At 49.2% G+C, this 27,503-nt stretch overlaps 1 protein-coding gene across 2 annotated transcripts in view; it reads left to right on the forward strand.

Annotated features, from left to right (window-relative positions):
• PLOD3 (procollagen-lysine,2-oxoglutarate 5-dioxygenase 3) overlaps positions 1-27,503 on the forward strand; it is a 78,515-nt gene that overhangs the window by 9,752 nt on the left and 41,260 nt on the right. For both annotated transcript variants that reach the window (XM_033924267.1, XM_033924268.1), the window contains exons 2-8: positions 4,041-4,132; positions 4,449-4,585; positions 5,572-5,735; positions 7,231-7,343; positions 14,573-14,636; positions 14,715-14,812; positions 16,666-16,767. In XM_033924267.1, coding sequence (XP_033780158.1) covers positions 4,041-4,132; positions 4,449-4,585; positions 5,572-5,735; positions 7,231-7,343; positions 14,573-14,636; positions 14,715-14,812; positions 16,666-16,767 — 770 coding nt within the window. The remainder of the gene's footprint in view (positions 1-4,040; positions 4,133-4,448; positions 4,586-5,571; positions 5,736-7,230; positions 7,344-14,572; positions 14,637-14,714; positions 14,813-16,665; positions 16,768-27,503) is intronic.

The following is a 27,503-nucleotide window of genomic DNA, read 5'->3' on the forward strand; positions in this document are numbered from 1 at the left end:
AGACAGTGCTGGTAATGCTATATAACTCTGCTGTGAGGAACAGAGCAGCCAGCGTGTCTAATACCTCTTCGGTCGATCAAGAGGGCATCCGTTGAAAATCAGGGGCGGGAAACTACGAGGTGACACCAGGAAATTCTTTTTCACTGAAAGAGTGGTTGATCGCTGGAATAGTCTTCCATTACAGGTGATTGAGGCCAGCAGCGTGCCTGATTTTAAGGCCAAATGGGATCGGCACATGGGATCGATTCACAGGGCAAAGGTAGGGGAGGGACATTAAGGTGGGCAGACTAGATGGGCCGTGGGCCCTTATCTGCCGTCTATTTCTATGTTTCTATGATCAGCCACATTGTTTGACCCTTCAACGTTATCTTTCTCAAAAACTTTGGCGCTCCACCCCTTTTCCCCATTGTTTTCTGTAGCTCTGTCTATTTTTTGTTAATATATGTGTGAAATGTTCTTATTACCCCTTTTTATATTTGCAATTTGCTTTGAAACCATGTTATAAGCGTTTGCATCGAATCTCAATAAACATGAAACATAAATATATACAGACTGCTCCTGTAAATACTTTTGTACATTAAATGGGAAGCCAGGGTCATTCTTTCAAGCTAAAAGTAACTGGATCCTCTTGCTTTCCTTTCAGGCTGCTATACAGTGCTCCCCTGCGAATTCGCAGTCAACGGTTCCCGGTCATTCGCGGTATTTTCCAACCTTGAATGACTGGGTAGGGGAGGCAGAAGAGGTCAGCTGGAAAGGCAGGAGAGGGCAGCCGGAGCGCTGGCGAGTGAAGGTAATCATTCGCTGTATGCTCCGACCGCCTCTTCCTGTGCTAAAGTCGGGCCTCACCAATCAGGAGCTGCGTGTCAAAGGCCCGACTTTAGTACAGGAAGAGGCGGTCGGAGCATACAGCGAGTGATTTCCTTCACTCGCCGGCGCTCCAGCTGCCCTCTCCTGTCTCCCCTGCCTGAAAACCGTATTCTCGGTTTTTTTGAAGTTCAGGAACCCCCGCGAATTTCAGGAGGGTACTGTATATTTATTTAAAACATTGTTCAGTTGTTGTTGTTTTCTGCACGTTGAAATTGAATAAACACATTTAAACATAAAACATTGTTTACCTCCGCTGGATGGCTGCCTCCTCCCAGCCGCGCTTGTCTTTGCAAAGCCGCAGCCGCGGTTCCTCCACGTGGCCCACGGCTGACCGAAAAGCCATCCCTCTGACGTCGGAGGGAAGGCTTCCGGGTCAGCTGCGGGCCATGTGCAGGAGCGAGAACAGCGGCTGGGAGCGGCCAGCAGAGGTAATCGCCCGCGGGAGGGAGGCACGAATTTGGAACGGAGGGAAGGAGGAGGAGGGGCACATGGAGACACGGAAGGAAGGAGGAGGGGCAGGTTGACACAGTAAGGGAGAGGCAGCACCCTGGTTCGTAAGTACGAGTCTAACGTAAGTTCTCAACCCAGGGATTGCCTGTATATATTGGGACATAACAAAAATTAAGAACCGTGGGTTGATATCCAGAGCAAATTAACCGGACAGAAACAGTGGTTAATTCGTTGCTTGTACAGGGCTGTATTCAGTGCCATTCAGTGGCACCCAACTGGTTGCCCCTCCCAATTCTATAAAACGCTAAAAATTGTGTGTCCAATTTAATTGACTTGCCAAGCTAATTAGCGCCAACTATTGGCCATTTCAAATCGGTTACAAATTCTGCGCATACGTTTAGGTGCAAGTCAAAAGAGAGAGGGTAAAAACGGGCAGGCCTTGAGTGGATCAGGGGTGTTAATGTTCGGTTATGTCCGACAAGATCGTTTTTCTGAAGCGACCCCCCCCTCTCCCTTTTGTTCCCCTTCCTATCTCCCTTTTTTAATTTTGACTTTGATGTCATTTTGAATCTTCCCCTCTCCCAGTGCCTATTGTACCTACTTTGTCCCTATCTTTGTCTCTGTCTGGTTTTTGTTCCCCCGATTTTTATTATTGCATTTTTTTTTTTTTAAAACTCTTAAGTTTAGCAATTGTAAATCGTCCAGATATTAGTTTGATGGTCAGTATATCAAATTGTAAATGAACTTGGATACTACAGAATACAAACCATCTTCAACAATCGAGAATCTAGGGCACAGGTGTCAAAGTCGGTCCTCGAGGGCCGGAATCCAGTTGGGTTTTCAGGATTTCCCCAATGAATCTGCATGAGATCTATGTGCATGCACTGCTTTCAATGCATATTCATTGGGGAAATCCTGAAAACCCGACTGGATTACGGCCCTCGAGGAGGGACTTTGACACCCCTGATCTAGGGGGGTCAAATAAAACATCCAACTCGGACAAAACCCGCTAGTTTAGACTGTGTTAACGTGCCAAAAACGCCACTTTCTAATGGAAATGACAGACAAAAGCTGGAGAAGGGAAAAGGCCTTGGAAGCCACAAGGTGCAAAGAACCACCAGGGCTATGAGTGAGAGCTAGAACGAAATCTTGGTTTCCCCCCCCACCACCCCCATGCTTCGATCATTATCCAGCCAGCAGTTCCCTTATTACAAACAGTTCCGCCCAGGCGCACACTTTGGGCGCCTCATTTGAGAAGCAGAGACGCCAACGCGTGTCATACTGTACCCTGAGGAAGGCCACACTGTCGCCGAAACTTGGATCCTAGTTGTTCTTATGCTTTTAGTGGCTTATCCTCTATAATAAAACCCTAAGCACGCTTGCGCACTTAGGAGGCCGTGATCCCTTCCGCCGTGATGTGTGCTTCCGTGGCTGCATTCCATTTGCGGCGCGTGCAGTGGATTGAGTGGTGGTTTGTCTCAGTTGACGGCAGGAGTTTGGTGCTGCAAGGTGTCCCATGCTGGTAAGAAGTGGAGGGGGGAGAGGGAAAGGGTGCTGCTTTGGGGGGAGGGGTGTGCTGAGGGGCAGACAGCTGGACAGATATTGCTGGACAGGGGAAGCAGGCGAGGGGTGGTGGTGGACAGCCGAGGAAAGAGAGAGACGGAAAGAAAGACAGAGGAGAGAGAGAAAGAAAGACAGATAGCAGCCATGGAGAGAGAGACAGAAAGAAAGAAAGACAAAGTGGCCAAGGAGAGAGAGAGACTGAAAGAAAGAAAGACTGACTCAGACGTCTATTCTGGCACCCGTTAATGTAACGGGCTTAGTTTTCAAATAAAAGAGGTGTAGCCATTTGTTGGTTGCGACATCTTCAGTGCCTCTTTTTGCTCTTCTCTTCATAGTAGCCTGAGGCTTTGTCTCTTCTTTTTTTTTCTTCTCCAGTCTTCTAAAGAAAAACATTCTTTGATCACCTTGGGATTTGGTTGTGTCCTTTGTGTAAACGTTTGGTGTGGAGAGTGTGGCACGGTACTTAAAGCTCCAGCCTCGGCACCCTGGGGTTGTGGGTTCAAACCCCATGCTGCTCCTTGTGACCCTGGGCAAGTCACTTAATCCCCCCATTGCCCCAGGTACATTAGATAGATTGTGAGCCCACCGGGACAGACAGGGGAAAATGCTTGAGTACCTGAATTTCATGCAAACTGAATTTCATGCAAACTGTTCTGAGTTCCCCTGGGAATATTGAATAAATCAATAGTATGATAATGTTCAGCCTCTGATAACCAGAGCTGATATTGTGACATCATCATGCCTCATTCCACCAATGCCTAAGAGCCAACCTCATCAATGATGTCACAATGGCTCGATTGTCCTTTACTTGGCTCACTTCTACTACAGTTTGATTTCTAGAGTGGCGCAGTGGTTAAAGCTACAGCCTCAGCACCCTGAGGTTGTGGGTTCAAACCCCCGCTGTTCCTTGTGACCCTGGGCAAGTCACTTAATCCCCCCATTGCCCCAGGTACATTAGACAGAATGCGAGCTCACCAGGACAAGCAGGGAAAAAATGCTTGAGTACCTGAATAAATGAATGTAAACTGTTCTCTGCTCCCCTGGGAGAAGGGTCTAGAAAATTGAATGAATAAATAAATAATTTGTGGCCCAGTGCATTGTGGGCTGGGAAACTGCCTTGCAGTTCTCACTCTTCCAGGGGTTTTTTTCTTGCCCTGCAGATAAATTATTGGTGGTCACAGTTGCTACCGAGGAGACAGAAGGATATCGGCGATTCCTGCGCTCCGCCGGGTACTTCAACTACACTGTCAAGGTATGTGGCCTTTTATCTGCTTAAAGCTCTTTCTGCTCCTTTTTCTCACTTTTGGGCTCAGTCCTTTGATAGAGTGGGTGGTGGCACTTGAGTTGATCTTTCCCCACCAGAAGGGGACCCCCCCCTCTCTCTTTACTCTTCACGGAACTAAAACCCAGTCCTAGCCCTTGGTCGCTGGGAGAAGGCGTCATCCTTCAGGTACCGGTGCGGGACAGATTTGTCTGGGGGTCTTTGCTAGAAATGGGCTGTCGGGTTGTCTGTGGCACTGTCTCTCCACGTGATCCATCACCCGCTGACTCCTTGCCTCCTTTGGCAGACCCTCGGCCTGGGAGAGAAGTGGAAAGGAGGGGATGTGGCCCACACCGTGGGTGGAGGGCAGAAGGTGCGGTGGCTGAAGAAAGAGCTGAAGAAATTCGCCGACCAGGAGGACCTCGTTCTCATGTTTGTGGACAGGTGAGCCCCTCTCTCCCCCCCCTCCCAATAATCCCACAGTCAGAAGCTAAGATAGAGGTGAGGATGCGTAGGCCTTCAGAATGTGTCTTCCACCTTCTCCCAGGCTACTGCAGCTGTTTGCGAAACAGTGCCAGGTTCCTCTTCCCCCCTCCTCCCCTTCCTGGGCTTGGCAGCTATCCTCCTGTTGCTTTGGGCTTTCAGCTTAGTCAGAACCAACCCCTACTCAGCTATCACAAGCCTTTATTTTATGTACCTCATACTGGGATTTATTTTCTGCCTTTTTGAAGAAATTCACCAGTTACCGGGGGGGGGGGGGGGTGTGTGTCTATCTCTGCATCTGTCTCCCTTTTGCCAAGGCTGTGAGTGCTACCTCCACAGCTGACCCTGGAATCAAAGGCAGGTCTTGGCCTGAACTGCCCCTCCCTACGGCCCGGCCCAGAAATAGCTGTTGAAAATGCATCCCTCAATTTTGTTTTCGGACATCTTTGTTACTGACGGTATATAAACAAGACCTATCCTTTGATCATTTTATTTTTTCCCTCCACAGTCCGAGTCAAATTCGGAAAAGTTTCCTGGCCTGACAGTTTGTTTCCAAAGGAATGCGTGAAGGGAAAAATGTAATTCTTTCTAAAGCAGGTCCTGGCCCTGCTTAGGGCTTTCTTTGATCATATTACATGCCTGGCCTGATCAGACAATATGTCTTTCTGCTCTTTCCCGGAGGATTAGAGACGTTTCCTGTTCATTCGTTTGTGGAAGTTTATTTTCTCTCCTCTCCGGGAAACATGCATCCTTCAGAGGAGAAAATGCCCCTTTCTCCCTCTCCCGTGCTCTCTCACTTTTTCCCATGTCACATATTTTTTCTGGTAGGAGGTGTTTTGATTTCTCACAAACTGGGGAGGGGAATGGTATGTTCTACCCTCCACGTCCTGTTTAACAGCTGGTCTGTTTCCATATTGGGCTGATTTGTCTCTCTGTCTCTCCTCCAGCTATGATGTGCTTTTGGCCGGCAGCCCCATCGAGCTGCTTTGGAAGTTCCAGCAGCTGAAGAGCAAGGTAGTATTCTCTGCCGAGAGCTTCTGCTGGCCTGAGTGGTCCCTAGCCGAGAAATACCCACCTGTCAGTTCTGGCAAGCGCTTCCTCAACTCTGGAGGTACTTTTCTGGGTTCGACTTCGGCCTATCTGCCTCTCCTTTTTCTCCTCTCCACTCCGGGCTAGATGCACTAAACCTGGTCGCTAAGACTGTGCGAGTGGCTGTTGGCCGATTTGTGGAAAAGCGATCGATGTTCCAAAAAGTTTCCATACAAATGATTTGCACGGAGGTTAATTGCATCGTACCAGTCACTCTTGAGAGCGACTTCCACACATTTGTAGAGCTGTTTGGGGAATCCCAAACAGCTGAGTAGCAGGGGAAGCCCCAAAGCAGCCTCCTGACACTCACATGTTGGGGCTTTTTTTTTTAATGGCACAGATGTGTGTTTGTGTGTGTGTATTACACACGTACAAAATCTGCCCCATAAAAAAAGAACAAAGCGGCAGAAGGAATGCCCACTTCCTCCTGTTGCCACAAACTTCCCCTGCACTGACAACCCCCCCCCCACACACACACACGCAAGGACACCCAAACTAACCCTTCCCCTTCCCCAATAATCAGCAAGAGGGATGCTTACTCTCTCCTGCCGCTGCAAACCTCCCCGGCACTGACGCCCCCCCTCCCCGTAAGGACCTCCAAATCAACCCCTTCCCCAAAAATTGGCAGGAGGAATGCCTTTTCCCTCCTGCTGTCATGAACCAGCTCCCCACCTCTCCACCGTGTCCCTCTCAACTGACCCCTTCCCTTCCCTAAAAAAAAAATCATCAGGAGGGATGCCCACTCCCTCCTACCACCAGTCCCCTTCCCCACGAACCTCCCCCGTACCTTAAAAATAGATGAAAAACACAGTAGACCTGTCGGCTTTTACGGGTAGGTCTTACCGACCCGATTCTGGCATGCAAGTTTAGGCCATCGATTGGATGCCTGGTTTTAATATTAATAATCTCGTTTGCATGCCAGAATCAGAGAATGTTAGGACCACACGGAAACCAGGCGATGAGCTGTTTTGGGCATTGGATCGGAAAATACGATCAGTCGCTAAACTAGTCAAACTGGTTTAGCGACGATTGTTAAGACGATCTGACGCTTTAGTGCAGGGATCTCAAAATCCCTCCTTGAGGGCTGCAATCCAGTCGGGTTTTCAGGATTTCCCAATGAATATGCATTGAAAGCAGTGCATGCATAGATCTCATGCATATTCATTGGGGAAATCCTGAAAACCCAACTGGATTGCGGCCCTCAAGAAGGGACTTTGAGATGCTTGTGCTATGGCTAGTCCAGGGGTGGGCAACTCCGGTCCTCGAGGGCCGGAATCCAGTTGGGTTTTCAGGATTTCCCCAATGAATATGCATTGAAAGCAGTGCATGCACATAGATCTCATGCATATTCATTGGGGAAATCCTGAAAACCCGACTGGATCGCGGCCCTCAAGGAGGGGCTTTGAGACCCCTGCTTTAGTGCATCTAGCCCTTACATAGGAAGGAAGGTATGGGATGCATCTGTGTGTTTTTGGGTTCTCACCCCTCTGGCTCACCTCACTTTACATTTTGCCCAGGTTTCATCGGGTACGCTCCTTACCTGTACAAGATTGTTCAGTTGTGGAAGTATAAAGATGATGACGATGACCAACTTTTTTACACCAACATTTACCTGGACGCAGGACTAAGAGTGAGTCAGGAAGTGGGGCGGTTTCTGGATATAGGGCCGAATGGACATCTGGAAGGGAGAGATTTAGATGCCATGGGAGATTACTTGGTGGAAGGAACAAAGGGGTTTCTCACACAGAAATGACAAGTCAAATAACTATGCACATCCCCCTCCATATTCGTGGGTTCAGAACTTGCGGCTTCGATTATTCGCAGTTTTCATCTGGGTGATCTACCCCTGCCTTCCGGACCTCTCCACTTACTTACTTTTTAAAGCCTGGTGGTCCAGCGGTGAAGCGGGGTAGGAGCAATCTTCCTACGCTCCTGCCCTGTGCAGAGGCGGGAGCCAAAATGACTGCTGGGAGTTCCCATGGGTCTCGCGGCAACTCACGGCAGCCATTTTTGTTTCCAGCTCTGCACGGAGTAGGAATGTAGGAAGATTGGCTCCTGCCCTGCTTCACAGCTAGACCACCAGGCTTTAAAAAAAATAACTACAGACTTCCGGTGACGTCACGACCCAAGATGGAGGGTTAGAGATTTTGCTCTGACTCTCCCTCCTCTATAGCGTCCCATTCCCGGAGCGAGCTGCTAAAACCCGACCTCGCGCAGCGGCGAAAGTGCGGGGGAAGCTGAGCGCACCTCTACGATGCCGGTAAAAAAAACGAGTGGAGCCCGGCAGGGCGTCGGACCGCGGCGGCGAGCAGGGGGGCCACCGCCATGTGCGAGGGACTTCGGGCCTGTCAGCGCGCGAGTCGGCGCAAGAGTCGGGGGAAAGCGTGTCGGAGGATGAGTCTGAACGTGGCGCTTCCCCGAGGCTCAGACGTGCAGGATCGGCGGCGGTGGCTGTAGCTGTAACTAAGGCTGATTTGAAACTGTGGGCTGCTGAAATTAAGGAGGAGGTGGCGGCGGTGAAAGGAAAAATTAAAGAAGCTGTGAAAGAGATCAGGCAGGACTTTGCAGACCTGCTCAGTAGAGTGGATGAAACTGAACGTCGGATGGGGGAACAAGAAGAGACGGTTCAAGGACTCACCACGCAGGTGAAGGCAGTGCAGAAAGATCTTTTGGACTGCTGTGCTCAAGTGGAAGATTTGGAGAACAGGTCCAGACGGAACAATGTCCGGATCCGGGGAGTTCCAGATACTGCTGAATATGGAGATGCTGTGGCTGTGGTACAGGATCTTGGCCGGTTCCTACTGGCGGATGACGGGGCCTCTGAGCCCACCGGTGGGGGCCTGAGAGTGGATAGGGCGCACCGAACCCTCGGTCCAAAAACTGGGGATTACCCGAGAGATATCATAGCCTGCATCCACCATTTCCCTGATAAGGATCGATTGGTGAAGAAAGCTAGAGAAATGGGTGTTATTCCCTGGAAGAATCTGAGAGTGGAAATATTTCAGGATCTGTCGAGCATCACTTTGCAGAAGCGGAGAGAGTTTCGTCCGTTGTTGGAGGTGTTGAAGCAACACAGCCTGCGCTACCGCTGGCTGTTTCCTTTTGGCCTATTGGTCACTATTAATGGTGTGCATAAGCGAGTGTCAACAGTGGCGGAGCTGCAGGCACTGCTCCTGAAGGAGGGCCTGGTGAAGATGGGCGACTCCGTGCTGAGTAACGTACCTGCGCAGAAGTTGGAGAGGTATCAGTGGAAGGCGGTGCCCCAGAGAAGGAGAGGACGACAGCGTGGTCGACAGGAGGGGGAGGTGGCTGAGCAGAATGCAGCCGCAGTTCCTGACACCTGACTGGTGAACTGAGGGGGCTAATTCTCATGGCTCCAGTGATATGGACCTTGATCATGACCCAATGGGGACTGTGAGCATGTTCTTGGGACTGTATGAATCGGAGTTGGGGAGGTGATTGGTGGGAGGATCTGGGGTGTGAGGGGTTTGGATGTGGGGACGGGATGGATTAATAAGGTGACATGAGGGGGGGTGTTGTCACTTGAAGTCTTGGAGGTAGTGGGGAGAGTGGGTGCGAGGGTGGGGTGGGGAGGGGGGAGGGGAAGAATGGGGAGGGGGGGAAGGGGGGAGAGCTGGAGGGAAGGGGAGGGGGGGGGCAGGGGGTCTGGAAGGGGAAGGTGGGGGGAACAGGAGGGAGGTGGGTGTGTGTTCCTAATCGAAAATGGGGGGGGATAATGTACTAAGAGTGGGCAGTCTGAATGTGAAGGGGCTTAACATGCCGCGTAAACGGCAACTGCTGTTGAAAGAAGTTAAGCGCCTATGTTTTGATATTTGTTTTGTTCAAGAAACTCATTTTGTGCAAGCTGGGGAAAAACTTGTACAGTTTCGGGACTATCCTCTGAGGGTTTGGGCTTCTAACAGGGTGGAGCGAAAAAAAGCGGGGGTGGGGATTTTGTTTTCTCACAGGCTGAAGGTAGTTCCCGATAGGGTATGGAGGGATGAGGGTGGGAGGTGGCTCATATGGACTGGGACTATTGATGGAACCCGGGTAACGTTGGTCAATTTGTATGCACCAAACTCTCAACAGGGCCACTTTTTTGATCTTCTATTGGCTAGGATTTTGTCGGTTAAGGTGGGGCATTTGGTAGTGGGGGGAGATTTTAATTTGGTTCTCAATCCAGCCTGGGATTCCACGGGTAAGGGGGGAGATAGACTTAAGAGTGATAGAAAATGTCTGAAGAGATTTCTGGAAGTCCTTAATGTGGAGGATGGGTGGCGGGTGCAACATTGGATGGGTAGGGATTACACGTTTTATTCTCCAGTACATGAGGTCTACACTCGCATAGATATGATATGTGTGGATAAAGGGTGGGGGGGTAAAGTGAAAGAGACCAAGATTGATACCATAGGTTGGTCGGACCACGCCCCGCTTTGGATGGATCTATGCTGGGGTGGGCCAAGGGGAGGGGATACGTACTGGAGGTTGAATGATACCCTGTTGGGAGATCCAAACGTAGTGCATAAGTTAGAAACGGGGATCTCTGATTTCTTGGAGTTCAATAGTGTGGATCAGTTCTCCCCCATGACAATCTGGGAGAGTTTGAAAGGAGTGTTGCGAGGGGAACTGATATCTATTGCAGCTTTTAAGAAAAAGTCCCGACAGAGGGAGGAATTGAAGCTACGGGCAACGCTCCGCACTTTGGTGGACCAACATAAGAGGGGACAGGGGGGCCCGCTGCTAAAGCTCCGACTTCAGGAAACCCGAATGGCTCTGGGGAAGTTGGAGGATGAGGGGATTAAATTTAATCTGGAGAAATTGAAGCTTAAATATTTTGAAACAGGAAACAGGGCCAGTAAACTTTTGGCTCACAGGGTCAAAACGCAGCAATCTAGGAGTAATATTCTGGCTATTAAGGAGCGTGATGGCACAGTGCTTACTGACGATATCAGTATACAGAAACGGTTTCAGGAATTCTATCAGGAGCTATATACCCCAGAGCTTAAAGGCTCTGTGGAAGAGAGCCAAGCCTATTTAAGGGATTTGGGGTTACCCACCTTGTCCAGCTCGGATGCACTGGGGTTGGAGGGGGATATCACGGTGGATGAGGTACTCCGAGTTATTAGACATTTGAAACCGGGAAAGTCCCCAGGATTGGATGGGTTTACAGGGCTATTTTATAAGAAACTCTCCCCTCTAGTTGCACCTTTGTTAACTAGATTGTTTAACTCCCTGCACGAGGGGGAATGTTTACCTTTTTATATGCGGTTGGCGGGGATTACGATCCTTCCTAAGCCTGGGAAAGATGAGTCCTTATGTGGTAGCTATCGCCCTATCTCCCTCTTGGGTATTGATACTAAAATCCTAGCTCGTATCCTGGCTGATAGGATGGCGGCTCATATGCCGGACCTGATCCACCCAGATCAGGTGGGGTTTATTGGGGGGCGCCAGGCGGCTGATGGTATACGGCGGGTGCTGAATCTGGTGTGGGAAGCCCGAAGATCGGGGTCTCCCTGGGTGGCGGTAGCGGTGGATGCCGAAAAGGCGTTCGACCGAGTAGATTGGTCGTTTATGGAGGCTGTCCTACGCCAGATGGGGTTTGGGCAGCGATTTATTTCGTGGATCCTCACGCTGTATCATAACCCGATGGCTTGTGTCAAAGTAAATGGGGTCTATTCCAAACCCTTTGAGTTATATCGAGGGACGAGACAGGGGTGCCCGCTTTCGCCACTGTTGTTTGCTTTGGTGATTGAGCCTTTAGCTCAACGCATACGTTTATCTAGGCTAGTGAAGGGGGTGCAGGTGCAGGGGGTTGAGCATAAATTGTCCCTCTTTGCAGACGACATCTTGGCCATAGTGGAGGGGTCGGAGAGCTCGCTTTTGGCGTTGAAGGATTTGATGCAAGAGTATGGACGGATTTCTGGCTTTAAAGCTAATCTGTCTAAGACAGAGATCTTGAACATCTCAGTGCCAGCGGTGGAGGCCCTGGTACTGCAGCGTAGGGTTCCCTTTCGCTGGGTGAGGGGCCCAATCAAATACTTGGGGATATGGCTGGGGGCAGACTGGGAGGACCTGTTCCGCCTTAATTACCCTCCTTTAGGAGTGGCACTACAACGGGACCTGGACAGATGGGATCATTTGTATTTGTCCTGGATGGGCAGAATGGAGGTGATCCGCATGATGGTTTTGCCCAAATTTCTTTATCTTTTTCAGGTGTTACCTGTAGAAGTACCCAAAGCATACTTTGCGCGTTGGAATAAGTCTCTTTTACACTTTATATGGGGGGGTAGGCGCCCCAGAGTGGCGCGATATGCCATGTTCAAGTTTAAAGAGGAGGGTGGAATGGGAATACCTAATCTGGAACAGTACTATAGGGCGGCACAACTTAGGGCGGTGGTGGAGTGGCATGCGACCCCAGCTAAAATGTGGGTTCTAGTGGAACAGGGTCTCCTGGGGATGCCTAGGGGCATTCGAGCTTTGTCATACTTACCATGGGTGGGGTTAAGGGACAGGGAGATTGCCGCTATTCCTAATCCTTTTATACAATGGACGCTAAGGATTTGGAGTGGGGCTGGTAGGAAATTGGTGGGTGGAAAGCGGAGATTACATCTTATGCCCATTCGGTATGCGGAGGATTTCACCCCGGGTAGGGAAGGGGGAGTCTTTTGCAGATGGGAGCGACGGGGGTTACGTTGTTTTGGCCAACTATTGGAGGGGGAGCGTATTCGTGAGTTTCCTGAGGTCCGGGCTTCCTTCAATCTAGAGCTGAGTGATGTGTTCCCTTACCTCCAGGTGAAGGATTATGTTATGCGATGTAAAGTGAGAGACTTATCCGCTTATAAGCGTTCCGGGTTTGAGTTATTACTGGGGGACTCGGTGAGTCGAGGATGCATTTCCAAGTTATATAGATTGATGCAGGCAGACCCTGACCAAAAAACTAAGTATATGAGGGCTTGGGAGGAGGATTTGGGGCACACATATTCGAGGGAGGAATGGGAACAAATTGCATTACGCATACATCATGTAGCGGTAGCCCCGCAATTGGTTGAAAATGCACTTAAACTTTTGGTGCGATGGTATGTCACCCCTGTGGTGATTGCAAAGATGAGTGCATCCAATACTGGGGAGTGCTGGAGGGGATGTGGTCTGAGGGGTACATTTTTTCATATGTGGTGGGACTGCCCTCGTGTTGGGGACTATTGGACCCAGGTGTTCCAATATGTGGGGAGTTTGTTACAATGTCCATTCCCATGTGGAGCAGCAACAGCTTTGTTGGGGATTATTCCGGGGAAGGTGGAGGCCACACAGGATAAGCTGGCAAGACTGGCTTTTACGTCTGCCAGAATGGTGCTGGCGTCCCTGTGGAAGAGCACTACAGTTCCAACGGTGGAGATGATGAGAGTGAAATTGAGTTGGGTCTGTGAAAAGTTTAGGCTTTCTGCTTTACTTACCCGCCAACGACAACAATTTGAGGACCTGTGGGGACGATTCCTAGAGGTGGAGGGGGACCTTGCGGTTCGGGATCAGGCTTTGGAGACTTAGCTGGGGTGATCACATTGTGAGTTCTATTATATTTCCTTTGAAGCTTTGGACTATATTCAACTTTTTCTTCCTTTTTCATGCTATCTCCTGGGTGGGGGGGGGGGTGTTGAAGGAGTATAGGAAGTGGGATACTTTAGGAGGATCGGGGGGGGGGGAGGAAGGGGGGTGGGGGGGAGGGACGGGGGGAGACTTGATAAACTGTTTTCATTGTATTCATGATGTTGATGATATGTTATACTATGTACTCGTAGTACTTGTGCGCACAGTGTTTAAATAAAGAATTTCAAAAAAAAAAAAAAAAATAACTACAGTGGAGAGGTCTGGGAGGTGGGGGGTGGGTCAGTCGGCCCTAAAGTTATTCACACATTTTTCATATTCGCGGGCCGGCTGTGTCCCTAACCCCTGCGAATATGGAGGGAGACGTGTAGACAGCCTCAAGAAGGGGAATAAGGAAACACCATTTATTAAAGACTCAATGTTTCCCGTGTTTTGGCATGTTGACTGCATTAGGGTCAGCCAGTGGTCATACAGTCAGAATCCTCCCAGGACCTTCTGTGATTAGTATTAATCTAGTTTTTATAATATATAAAGAATTAAAATACGCTTGCTCTTGTTTGATGTGGCGTAAAAGCAAAGCACTGTGCAGTCAGGTTTCAGGTTTATTTAAAATTTGATTATACAGTACTCCCTCGAAATTTGTGGTTAAAAGGCAGGAGAGGGCAGCTCGGGCGCTGGCGGGTGCAGAATCGCTCAAGGCAGGAGAGGGCAGCTGGGGCAAAATCACTCGCGGTCTGCTCTGACCGCCTCTTCCTGTTACTAAAGTTAGGCTACACCAATCAGGAGCTGCTTTGACAAGGAAGAGGCGGTCGGAGCATACCACGAATTAGTGAGTCCGAGGGAACTTCTAAACGATGTACAATTTAAAAATTTGGATACAATATTACAGATTACGAATGTATACTAAATCAAAATGGGACCAATAAGATACAATACGGACAGGGATTGAAATATAATAATTATAGGAAAGGAACAAATAAGGATTGGATGATGTGGCTACTGGCGCCATGATTTATGTCAAAGCGCACTGAGCATGTGCAACATTTTTATTAGCTGACTTCAGATGGGGGGGATTACTTGAACAGACATTGGGTGGGTGTGGGATTTGAGGGGGTCTCAATGACTCCAGGATCAGGGGTGTGTTTGAACCTGTGAACCTGGAGAATGGCGAGTACATGTAAAGCCCAAGAGATTCTTAGATGTGTGGGGCCAGGTGGGCATTTGTTTACACCGGGTTTCCTTTCCTTTGATGTTTTCCAGGAGAAATTTGGAATCAGTCTCGACCACAAATCCAAGATCTTTCAGAATTTAAACGGAGCCATTGGTGAGTGACGGAGAGTAAGGGAACTGGAGGGAATGTCTCGAGGGAGCTGTAACACTTCTCTTGTCGTCTTCCTTCCAGATGAAGTTGTCTTAAAGTTTGACAAGACCCGTGTCCGGGCCCGCAACGTGGCTTATGACACCCTCCCTGTCGTCATTCACGGAAACGGGCCTACCAAGGTAACGGAGTAAGGAAAAGTTTTCCAAGCTTCCAAGTTTATTCATGACTTACTAATCCGCACCAAGGGTAAAAACCTGGGCGGCTTACAATCTAAAACCAATTCCAAAATAAAAAATAAGGTCAGATTACAACATAAAATAAAGTTAAAAGCAGAACTACAATTATTATAGAAAAGTAGGGATAAAAACACTCTCAAAAATCAAATGCCACTATTTGTTATGATAAGCATCTGAAAAAAGAAATATTTTCAACTCGGCTTTATGTATAACAATTTTTATTGAAAGAATCAAATAATCAGTACAATAGGATAATACAAAAATACATTCAATACAAAAAGAATTACAATAATATTTCATACAAATTTAAATCATTCTTTCAAATTTAATTTCCATATGAATTAATTCAATCTTATCTACACCCCCCTTAATTCCATCCCCTACCCATTATCTTCCCCTAAATGAAATCCCTCACCCTGGATGAAAGTTGACAACAATAAAGAATTAAAATAAATAACTGGAATGTAATTATTAAACCTAATTTTCATAATAAATCATTGATAACCAAACTTCGTATTTTTGGTGAAAGATTCTGAATATAAGGATCCCAAACGTCCATAAAAAGACTCGGCTTTAAACTTATCAGTTGTACTCAGTAATTGGAGAGCCAGTGGTACAGAGTTCCAAAGTTATGGACCTTTTACTGGAAAAGTAGAAGTTCTAATATGTTCTTGAACAATTTCTCAAGAGCAGCCACCTCCCACCATGCTTCAGAGGCTGGTGGGAATAAAGTGGCCAAGCGAGTTAACATATAACGTACAGATCTTGGAGCCTGCTTGTATGTCTCTTTGGATACTTTGTGTGTCCTATGACCTTCTTCATGAGGCATTTCTAATTCTCACGATCCACCTTACTGTCCTTGAATCAAGAGCAGACAGTATTGCGTTCAATTCTGGTCCCCTTATCTCAAGAAAGATATAGTGGCACTAGAAAAGGTTCAAAGAAGAGCGACCAAGATGGTAAAGGGGATGGAACTCCTCTGGTATGAGGAAAGACTAAAACGGTTAGGGCTCTTCAGCTTGGAAAAGAGACAGCTATGATTGAAGTCTACAAAATCTTGAGTGGAGTAGAACGGGTACAAGTGGATCGATTTTTCACTCCGTCAAAAATTACAAAGACTAGGAGTGGACACTCGATGAAGTTACAGGGAAATACTTTTCAAACCAATTGGAGGAGATTTCTTTTCACTCAGAGAATAGTTAAGCTCTGGGACGCGTTGCCGGAGGTTGTGGTAAGAGTGGATAGCGTAGCTGGTTTTAAGAAAGGTTTGGACAAGTTCCTGGAGGAAAAGTCCATAGTCTGTTAAGACATGGGGGAAGCCACTGCTTGCCCTGTATTGGTAGCATGGAATGTTGCTACTCCTTGGGTTTGGGCCAGGTACTAGTGACCTGGATTGGCCACCATGAGAACGGGCTACTGGGCTTGATGGACCATTGGTCTGACCCAGTAAGGCTGTTCTTATGTTCTTACGTGAGCCAAGTATAGGACAATCAAGCCATTGTGACATCACTGATGAGGTTGGCAACGATGCATTATGACATCACAATCTCAGCTCTGGAATGTTGCTCTCATTGGGGTTTCAGAATCTTGCTACTCTTTGAGATTCTGGAGTGTGGCTACTCCTTGGGTTTGGGCCAGGTACTAGTGACCTGGATTGGCCACCGTGAGAACAGGCTACTGGGCTTGATGGACCATTGCTCTGACCCAGTAAGACTATTGTTATATTCTTAACTAATTGTAACAAATATAAGCATAGCTCACTCTCACCCTTGATCTTTCATTCCTGCCTCGAACAGCTGCAGCTGAACTATCTGGGCAACTACATCCCCAACGCCTGGACCTATGAGGGGGGCTGCGAAGTGTGTGATGAGGACCTGCTGGACATCTTTGTACTTAAGGTCAGTCTGGGATAGATGGGGCGGGGCTCAGGGTACTCTCTTGCCCGGGGGCCAGCTCAACCCACGGACCAGGCGAGGCCCTGACCCAGGGTGCCAAAATCCCAGTTGGACATCTCTCCCTCCCCTCTGCAGGTGGGAGGGAGAGAGATGGGATTGGATTCGGGATTTTGACATCCTTTGTTACATTACATTATATTAGGGACTTCTATTCCGCCTATACCTTGCAGTTCAAGGCGGATTACAAAAGAGCTAACTGGACATTTCCAGTGAAGTTACAACAGTATTGGTTTTGTTTTTTTTTTGGTTACAAGGGAGGAGAGGTAGCTGGATTAATTCATGTATTATTACATATCAGTGAATATGTATTTTATTGTATGGTTCAGCTTGTGGAAGCCCTTTCTCCCCTCCCATACGAAGTCATATGCATTATTGTATTATTACATATCAGTGAATATTTATTCTATTGTATGGTTCAGCTTGTGGAAGCCCTTTCTCCCCTCCGATACTGAGTCATATGCATTATTGTATTATCACATATCAGTATATCTGCACGATCTTGTACCATTCACCTTGTGGAAACCCCCGTGTACGGTCTATATAACTCGCTCTTCTCTCTGGTACCGACTGATATCATTCATGTATTATTACATATCAGTGAATATGTATTTATTTGTATGGTTCAGCTTGTGAAAGCCCTTTCTCCCCTCCCATACAGAGTCATATGCATTATTGTATTATTACATATCAGTGAATACATATTATATGCATGTTCTTGTACGTTTCACCTTGTGGAAACCCCCGTGTACGGTCTATATAACTCGCTCTCCTCTCTGGTACCGACTGTTATCATTGCATTACATTACATTACATTAGGGACTTCTATTCCGCCTATACCTTGCAGTTCAAGGCGGATTACAAAAGAGCTAACTGGACATTTCCAGTGAAGTTACAACAGTTTTGGGTTTTGTTTTTTTTTTTGGTTACAAGGGAGGAGAGGTACCTGGATTAATTCCGGAAGAACTTGCAAATTGGATATTAAATTGACTGTACGTTACTGTGTGATATAACAAATAGATTACAGTTAAAAGTACAAATAAGATTACGTTACATTTCAGGGATCTGAATACTTGGTTGGTGTTTTGGGGAGGAAGAGATTATTTAAGTGGAGGTTTTAGGGGAGAATTTATCTAGGAGGAGGGGGAAGGGTTGGGTTAAGATATCACCAGCATTTGGGGGAGGGGGAGACTTGAGTTAGATGGGGAGCTACTGGATCATGGGGGGGGGGGCACCAATGCTTAAGTTGACTCAGGGTGCCAAAGTCCCTTTAGCCAGCCCTTCTCTTGCCCCACAGGGGGTTTCAGATAAAGTGAGGTGCAGATAGCTAGAATTTTTACATTGATTTGTAGAAGCTAGGTGGGGACCTGTCTCTCTGCCTAATATTTGGGGGTTTTTTCCCCTCCCTTTGTAGCTTTGTTTCTGTCAGGAGAGAGGCCTGTGCCTCCTCAATTACTTGGAAACTGCTAAGGGGTATAATTTTTGTAAGCTCTAGAAAGAAGCGCTCACTTTTTTTTTTTTTTTTTTTTGCAGTTTCCAAGATTGTGCAGTAATTTCAGGAAGAGGTATGTGCAACCACCAAGTATGAGTGGCAAATTGAATGATGGTAAATACACTTCTCCCTCAGTATTCGCGGGGGTTAGGGGCAGAGCTGGCCCGCAAATGTTGAAAATTTGTGAATAACTTTTTGGCCAGCTCTGACCCACCACCGCCTCCCTCCCGCCTTCCCCCCTACGACGGGAACTCCCCGCAGCCATTTTGTCTCGGTGATCTACATAGGGCAGGAGAGTAGGAAGATCACTACTGCCCCGAAACCTGCTAGACCACCAGGTAAGGTCTGGGGGGGTGTCAGGTCAAAAGCGCGCTGGGACAACTGAGCGCAATGCAGAGGTGCGCGCTGAAGAAAATGACTGTTTTAAAAGGCTCCAACGGGGTGTGGAGGGGTGTGGGGGGGAACCCCCCCACTTTACTTTATACAGATTGCGCCGTGTTGTGGGGGCGTTGTGGGGGGTTGTAACCCCCCACATTTTACTGAAAACTTCACTTTTTCCCTAAAAAACAGGGAAACAGTTAAATTTCCAGTATAATGAAACCCAAACCCCCCACAACGCCGCCGCGATCTGTATTAAGTAAAGTTCCCCAACAAAACCCCCCGTCGGAGCCCCTAAAAACACTCTTTTTCTTCGGCGGGCGCTTCTGTCTTGCGCTCAGTTGTCGGCGCGCGCCTTTGTCTTAGGCGGTTTTGTCTATGAACCGGTCTGGGGAGTTCCGGAATGCAGCGTTTCCTGTATTTAAAAAAAAAAAATCGCAAATAACCAAATCTGTGGATACTGAAACCGCGGATTCGGAGGGAGAAATGTCATTTTAAGTATCAGGGAATTATAATTGATTGTCATTCCCAGATACTTAAAGCTGTTTACCAGCATTCAGTTCGCCACTCATACTTGGTGGTTGCTAAAGGATTTGGGGCATTAAGACGGCTTAGGGCTATTCAAGATTTTCTGGATGAGAAATCGTTACATACTTTAATTCATGCTTTTGTCCTATGTAAGGTGGATTACGGTGATTTAGTATATGCAGGAATAACAGCAGGGCAATTAAAGCGTTTACAAACGGTGCAAAATGCTATGATTTGGTTGTTAGGCCATGCACATATCCGTGACCATGTAACTCCTTTGTACAGTGGTACCTTGGAATCCAAACTTAATCTGTTCCAGACCCCGTTCGAGTTCCAAGACAATGTTTCCCATTGAAAATAATAGAAACTGGATTAATCCGTTCCTTGGTCCCACAAACTCAGATTTTCCAATAAATTTAACAGTAAACACGCTGGCAGAGGCAGCAAGATCGAGTCCCCCACTGGCATAGACAGCAAGATCGGGCCCCCCCACTGGCAAAGGCAGCAAGATCGGGCCCCCCACTGGCAGAGGCAGCAAGATCGGGTCCCCCACTGGCAGAGGCAGCAAGATTGGGCCCCCCACTGGCAGAGGCAGCAAGATCTGGCCCCCCCACTGGCAAAGGCAGCAAGATCGGGCCCCCCCCACTGGCAGAGGCAGCAAGATCGGGCCCCCCACTGGCAGAGGCAGCAAGATCGGGCCCCCCCACTGGCAGAGGCAGCAAGATCGGGCCCCCCCACTGGCAAAGGCAGCAAGATCGGGCCCCCCCACTGGCAGAGGCAGCAAGATCGGGCCCCCCACTGGCAGAGGCAGCAAGATCGGGCCCCCCCCACTGGCAGAGGCAGCAAGATCGGGCCCCCCACTGGCAGAGGCAGCAAGATCGGGCCCCCCACTGGCAGAGGCAGCAAGATCGGGCCCCCCACCGGCAGAGGCAGCAAGATCGGGCCCCCCACCGGCAGAGGCAGCAAGATTGGGCCCCCTACCGGCAGAGGAAGCAAGATTGGGCCCCCCACCGGCAGAGGCAGCAAGATTGGGCCCCCCACCGGCAGAGGCAGCAAGATCGGGCCCCCCACCGGCAGAGGCAGCAAGATCGGGCCTCCCACCGGCAGAGGCAGCAAGATCGGGCCCCCCACTGACAGAGGCAGCAAGATTGGGCCCCCCACTGGCAGAGACAGCAAGATCGGGCCCCCCACCGGCAGAGACAGCAAGATCGGACCCCCCACTGACAAAGGCAGCAAGATCGGGCCACCCCACTGACATAGACAGCAAGATTGGGCCCCCCCCCCCCACCGGCATAGACAGCAAGATCGGCAACGGCAATTGAAAGCGGTGCTCAGCCCAAAGCTTCCCTCCCAGGCGGAAACAGGAGGCTGCATCAGAGGGGAAGCTTTGGGCTGAGCACCGCGTGCAGTTCCCGTACGTTCAGATTCCAAAGCAGCGTTCGGTTTGTGGGGCAAAATTTAATTTTAAAAAAAGTTCGGATTCCAAGTTGTTCGAGTTCTGGGGCGTTCGGATTCCGAGGTCCCACTGCATTTGAAATTCCATTGGTTTCCGATGGAATTTAGGATCAAAGTTAAGATTTTGATGGTAGCACATAGAGCATTGTGTGAGTTACAACTGTGGTATCTTCCTAACCTGGTGGTGTTTTATGCGCCTGGGCGTTTATTAAGATCTTTGAATGATAACCGAGGAGCTGCGCCCCCATGTTCAAAGGCTCATCTGGCCTTGACATTCACTCCCAATATTATGGAACAGCTTCCCCGTGGAATTGAGAAAGGAGGAATCCGTTCAAAATTTCAAAAGACATCGAAAGGCATATTTTTTTTTTCAAAAGGGCCTTTTTAAATTGATGAGATGAATTCGGGATTGCGGTCTGCATTTATATATTTTTTAAATTTTTTTTAATTTGTATTCATTCATTAATTTATTTTATTTTTTTTAAATATTCTTTATTCATTTTCATATTTTACATCAAGTGCACAAAATATTAAATTACAACAAATTATTACACAATATCACTTTTATATCTACTACATAAAATTCTAAGAATATTTTTACCCCCTCCCCCACCACCCACCCTTCAACTGCTTTCCAATCACCATATACACATTATATAACATATTATATAATATTATTTCCATTACCCACTCCTCCTGATGTGCCATAAAGAAGAAAAAGAAAAGAAGAAGAGAAAAATTGATGATTATTTACTACAATATTTTGTCAATGGCCCCCATATTTTTATAAATTTAGTATATGTCCCTCTTTGTATTGCTATTACTCTTTCCATTTTGAATATATGACAAATTGTATTCCATCAAAATGTATTACTAAGGTTACTATGATTCTTCCAGTTATTGGTTATATGCTGAATGGCAACCCCTGTCATGACTAATAAAAGCTTGTTATTCTCTGGTGAAATTTGACTTTTTTTCCCTCATCATCATTCCAAATAATACGGTATCGTATGAGAGTGCTACATGATTTTCCAACAATGCATTAATTTGAGGCCAAATAGCATTCCAAAAACTTTTAATGTGGGGACAATGATACAGTAAATGATCCAATGTCCCAGGTTCCAGATTACAGTGCCAGCATCTATTGGACTTAGAACTATCTAATTTTTGCAAACGTACCGGGGTCCAAAACACTCTATGTAACAAAAAGAACCAAGTTTGTCTCATAGATGCTGACACTGTACATCCATTAATTAATTTCTAATTTCATTTGTTAACTTGGATGTTATAGGATGTTATGCATTAGAAATGTTATTCTTTTTCCTTTTTTCTTTTCTATTTAAATGGAGTTCTTTTCGTAAATTTGATTAGAGTTATACTGTAAACCGCATTGATCCTTTTGGGCTGTATATGCGGTGTATAAAGATTTTAATAAGCAAACATAATTAAGCTATGAGAGCAACGTCACCATTCAGACGAAAAAGGAGAGTTGAGGCAAACGGCTTGAAACACGAGTCTGTAAGCAACTGGGACGACATAGACAAATGGCTTCCGAACCAAACACGGCACAGAATCTTTCCAGCGCAATAGGCGAGACATTTCACTCCTGTAGACCCTGCACAAGGAAACCCGCTTTGCCTTGTATTCTCACAGTGAAGACTTTTTGAAGATGGAACATGGAGATGGAACTGTGGAGATACACAGACAACCGCGCGCCGACAAAGCCGTTCGGACAAATAGTAACATAGTAACATAGTAGATGACGGCAGATAAAGACCCGAATGGTCCATCCAGTCTGCCCAACCTGATTCAATTTAAATTTTTTTTTTTTTTTTCTTCTTAGCTATTTCTGGGCGAGAATCCAAAGCTTTACCCGGTACTGTGCTTGGGTTCCAACTGCCGAAATCTCTGTTAAGACTTACTCCAGCCCATCTACACCCTCCCAGCCATTGAAGCCCTCCCCAGCCCATCCTCCACCAAACGGCCATATACAGACACAGACCGTGCAAGTCTGCCCAGTACTGGCCTTAGTTCAATATTTAATATTATTTTCTGATTCTAAATCCTCTGTGTTCATCCCACACTTCTTTGAACTCAGTCACAGTTTTACTCTCCACCACCTTTCTCGGGAGCGCATTCCAGGCATCCACCACCCTCTCCGTAAAGTAGAATTTCCTAACATTGCCCCTGAATCTACCACCCCTCAACCTCAAACTATGCCCTCTGGTTTTACCATTTTCCTTTCTCTGGAAAAGATTTTGTTCTACGTTAATACCCTTTAAGTATTTGAACGTCTGAATCATATCTCCCCTGTCTCTCCTTTCCTCTAGGGTATACATATTCAGGTCTTCCAGTCTCTCCTCATACGTCTTCTGGCGCAAGCCTCCTATCATTTTCGTCGCCCTCCTCTGGACCGCCTCAAGTCTTCTTATGTCTTTCGCCAGATACGGTCTCCAAAACTGAACACAATACTCCAAGTGGGGCCTCACCAATGACCTGTACAGGGGCATCAACACCTTCTTCCTTCTACTGACTACGCCTCTCTTTATACAGCCCAGAATCCTTCTGGCAGCAGCCACTGCCTTGTCACACTGTTTTTTCGCCTTTAGATCTTCGGACACTATCACCCCAAGGTCCCTCTCCCCGTCCGTGCATATCAGCTTCTCTCCTCCCAGCATATACGGTTCCTTCCTATTATTATTAGACGTCAACTCGCTGGATTAAAACTTAACTTTAAAGCGCTCTGAGGGGGTTTTTTTTTTTTGGGGGGGGGAACCCCCCCACTTTACTTAGAAGTGTTGCCGTTGGGGGGGGGGAACCCACATTACAGAGGAAAGCAATTTTTCCCTCTTTTTTAAGGAAAAATTACAGTTCTTTAGCACTCTCCAGACCAGTAGAGGTTAACTTTACGAATGGGTATATATCTAATCATGACCAGCAGGTGGAGACTGAAAACAAAACTTTGGGACAGTATATACTATCCTCCCTTCTCTATTTCCCTCAGTCTTCTTTCAGTCTCCAGCAGGTGTTGAGTGATCTGTACCCATCTCTCTTGGTAGGGCTGTTGGAATTTGTTTAGGGGTTTATTGTCCCTGTTTTTGGCCGGACGGAGCTTGGTCGGGCCCTGTTTGGGGGTCCGTCCGACCTCGGGGGTGTCAAACCCGGCGGGTCACGAGCGGGGTCCCTCCCCCCACTTCCTCCACCTCCCCACATTTTTTTAGAGGAGCCTCAGCAGTAAGCCTTGCCCCCTAAGTCAAGCAAGGCATATTGCTTCGAGAGCCTGTGGAGTCTGTTCTGTAAAAAAAAATAAAAAATAAAAAATAAAAAATCCTGAGGTAGTGCTGGTCTGAAGGGTTGTTTCCCTTTAAGAAAACTGTATTTTACTGTATTTTTTCATGTAACCAGCACTTTTTTATAGCTAGGTCGCGTCTGGAGCAATTGTGCCCTTCTCCGGGGGAGTAGGCCACAATTTTAGTCCAGCCGCGAGGCACTCGCGGCCGGCCTGAACTCGGCGGTTTGGGTCGGTGAGGTGGTGGAGCTCCGTCGGCAGCGGCTGCAGGCGCCCAGAGCTCCCCGCCGATGGTGCCTCGCGAGTCGGCTTGGAGCAGTGGGGAAGCCCGGTCTTCCACAACCGCCCACGGAGGGATTCCCCGAAGGATTCCCTCTCAGCTGATTTTTTTGACAGCTGATGCCGACTTGCCTGTCTTAGCGGCTGGGACTGTTCAGTCTTCTCAGCCGCTACAGGCCATGGAGGGAGCATTTTTGGCGGGAACTTCGCCATTTTCTTTGTCTGGCCCCTCCATTTTGTCTGCAACCTCAGGTGACCTTCCCCCTGTATGGCGAACACAGGGGCAGGTTTCAGCATGGACCCCTGCTGGGGCAGGGAGTCCCTGGGGACCCCCAGGGGTTTTTTGCCCCCCAATTTATTTTCTTTCTTTGTGCGGACTTTTGGGGGTCCCACGTGCGCCTGGGGGGTTTCGGGGGGGGGGTTTCCCTCCGCGCCCCCTATGGCTTTGCCTCCCTCTTTTCGTTTGGCGTTCCCTCTTCCTCCTCCCTCATCCAAGCGCCCGCGGGGGGGCTTGGATTGCGAATTGGTGGGCGGAGGAGCGTGTTGGCCTGGTTGAGGACCTGGCTGCTTTGGCGGGCTTCCAGGATCCTCTAGAGGGGACGCCTGTTGGCAGCGGGGCGGCGGGTTTCCCGTCTTCCAGAGCAGATGCGTCCGTGGTGCGCTTTTTTATTCAGAGGGATGAGCTTTTAGACCTGTGTAGCAGGTCTCCTTGGTGCTGCATTTTTGCAGTGGCGCCGCCGGAGACCCCGCGTATGGGGGCCCCTCTGCTTCAGGGGGTCTGTCCTGGTTCCCGCTCTTTTCCTGTGCGTCAGGATTTGCGGGATTTTGTGTTGGCGCAGTGGCCTATGGGCGCAGTTTCATTTGGTGTGCGCCTTGGCTCTTGGGTATCCCGTCCCGGAGGGAGGTAGGGCTACCTTAATTTCGCCAATGGGGAACGCGGTGGTCTCGGCACTTCCTAAGCGGCATACCGTGCCTGTTATGGACGGTTCTGCTCTTAGGGTCTCGGAGGCGCGTGCGTTAGAGACTCTTCTTAAGTATGATTTTGATGTCTCTGCCTTTGGGGTCCAGGCGGCTGTTTGTGGGGAGCTAGTCGCTCGCGCCGTGTTTCGGTGGGCTGAGCGTGTCCTGGATCGGGAGTCTGATGACTGGTCTCTAGTGGATCAGGAGGTAGCGAAGATTGCGATGGCTGCCTCGTTCCTCTCAGATGCTCTTTATGACTTGGTGCGGATTTCGGCTAAGTCTATGGCATGGCCGCGCGGCGTATTTTGTGGCTGCGCGCTTGGGCGGCGGATTCTGCGTCCAAAGCTAAGTTTACTAAAGTTCCCTTTAGGGGGTCTTTTTGTTTGGAGAGGAATTAGATGAGTTGATTCAGACTCTGACGGACTCGAAGGTGCCCCGTCTGCCTGAGGACCGTGCCCGCCCTGCGTCTAGGTGTGGGGCTGCCCGGGGGCGTTTGCGGGAATTTCGCAAGTATCGCCCGGGGCGTGGGGCTGCTTCTTTCCCGGCTCAGGGTTTTTCCCGGGGTCGGTTCTTCCAGCGCATGCAGCCCTTTCGGGGGGCCCGTCGGGGGGCAGGGAATCCCTCCGCCGGTTCCCCCGCTTCCCGTCCTGCGCAATGACTCCTTGCCGGCGCCCCCTTTGGTTCCGGTGGGGGCCCGGCTGCGCAAATTTTTCCCCAAATGGGCCGAGATCGCGTCCGATCAGTGGGTCCTTGAGGGGGTGCGGGACGGTTACGCTCTGGAGTTTACCCGCTCTCTGCCGGACCTTTTCCTCGCTTCTCCATGTCAGACTCCATGGAAGACGCAGGCTTTTCGTCAGACCCTTCAGCGTTTGCTAGATCTCGAGGCAGTGGTGCCGGTGTCCCCTACGGAGTGGGGCACCGGCAGGTACTCCATTTACTTTGTGGTGGCCATAAAGGAGGGGACCTTTCGGCCCATCCTGGATTTGAAAGGGGTCAACAGAGCTCTCAAGATTCCGTCTTTCCGCATGGAAACGCTGCGGTCGGTCATTCTGGCGGTTCAGCCGGGGGAGTTTCTTACGTCTCTCGATCTGACGGAGGCCTACTTGCAGGTTCCTATTCGGGCCTCTCATCAGCACTTCCTTCGCTTTGCGATCTTGGGGCGGCACTTTCAGTTCTGTGCGCTTCCCTTTGGTCTGGCCACGGCTCCTCGGACGTTCACCACGGTAATGGTGGTCGTCGCGGCAGCCTTGCGGTCGGTGGGCATCCTGGTTCACCCCTACCTGGACGACTGGTTGATTCGGGCAAAGTCGTTGCAGGAGAGCTCCCGGGTTACGGCTCGGGTGGTGGAGTTTCTCCGGTCGCTGGGCTGGGTGGTCAACCTTTCCAAGAGTCGGTTGGTCCCGGCTCAGCGTCTGGAGTGCCTTGGGGTTATGTTCGACATCTCCTTGGGGAAGGTCTTCCTTCCAGAGGCCCGGGTGAGCAAATTGCAATCTCAGATTCGCCTGCTTTTGGCGTCCCGGGGTCCTCGGGCGCGAGATTTCCTCCAAGTCCTGGGGTCAATGGCGGCGTCCCTGGACGTGGTGAGGTGGGCGCGGGCCCACATGCGTCCTCTTCAGTATGCTCTGCTCCGGAGGTGGTCTCCCCGGAGGCAAGATTTGGATGTTCCGGTTCCCCTGCGAGGCTTGGCGCGCTGCAGTCTGCGCTGGTGGCTCCGGACCCCTCACCTGGTTCAGGGGGTGGGTCTGGATCTCCCGCAGTGGACGGTGCTCCTTACGGATGCGAGTCTCCTCGGTTGGGGGGCTCAGTTTATGGGCCACTCAGCTCGGGGCACCTGGTCCGCGGAGGAGGCCTCCTGGTCGATCAACGAGTTGGAGACCAGAGCGGTCAGGCTGGCGCTGTTAGCTTTCCACTCCCTTTTGCTGGGCAAGTCGGTCAGAGTCCTGTCGGACAATGCCACGGCGGTGGCTTATGTCAATCGTCAGGGGGGCACCAAGAGCACTCCTGTGGCGCAGGAGGCGGCTCGGCTCATGGTTTGGGCGGAGTCCCATCTTCTGGACCTCTCGGCTTCTCATATAGCCGGGGTAGAAAATGTTCAGGCAGACTTCCTCAGTCGTCACTTCCTGGATCCAGGAGAGTGGTTTCTCGGCGCCGGAGCGTTTCGGTTGATAGTGCAAGATTGGGGGCAGCCCCTGATGGACCTGATGGCCACGAGTGGCAACGCCAAAGTGCCCCGCTTCTTCAGTCGTCGCAGGGAAGGGCTGGCCGAGGGTCTGGATGCTCTGGTCCAGCCGTGGCCAACGG

This window comes from Geotrypetes seraphini, chromosome 16 (genome assembly GCF_902459505.1).
Source record: "Geotrypetes seraphini chromosome 16, aGeoSer1.1, whole genome shotgun sequence".
Lineage (NCBI taxonomy): Eukaryota > Metazoa > Chordata > Amphibia > Gymnophiona > Dermophiidae > Geotrypetes > Geotrypetes seraphini.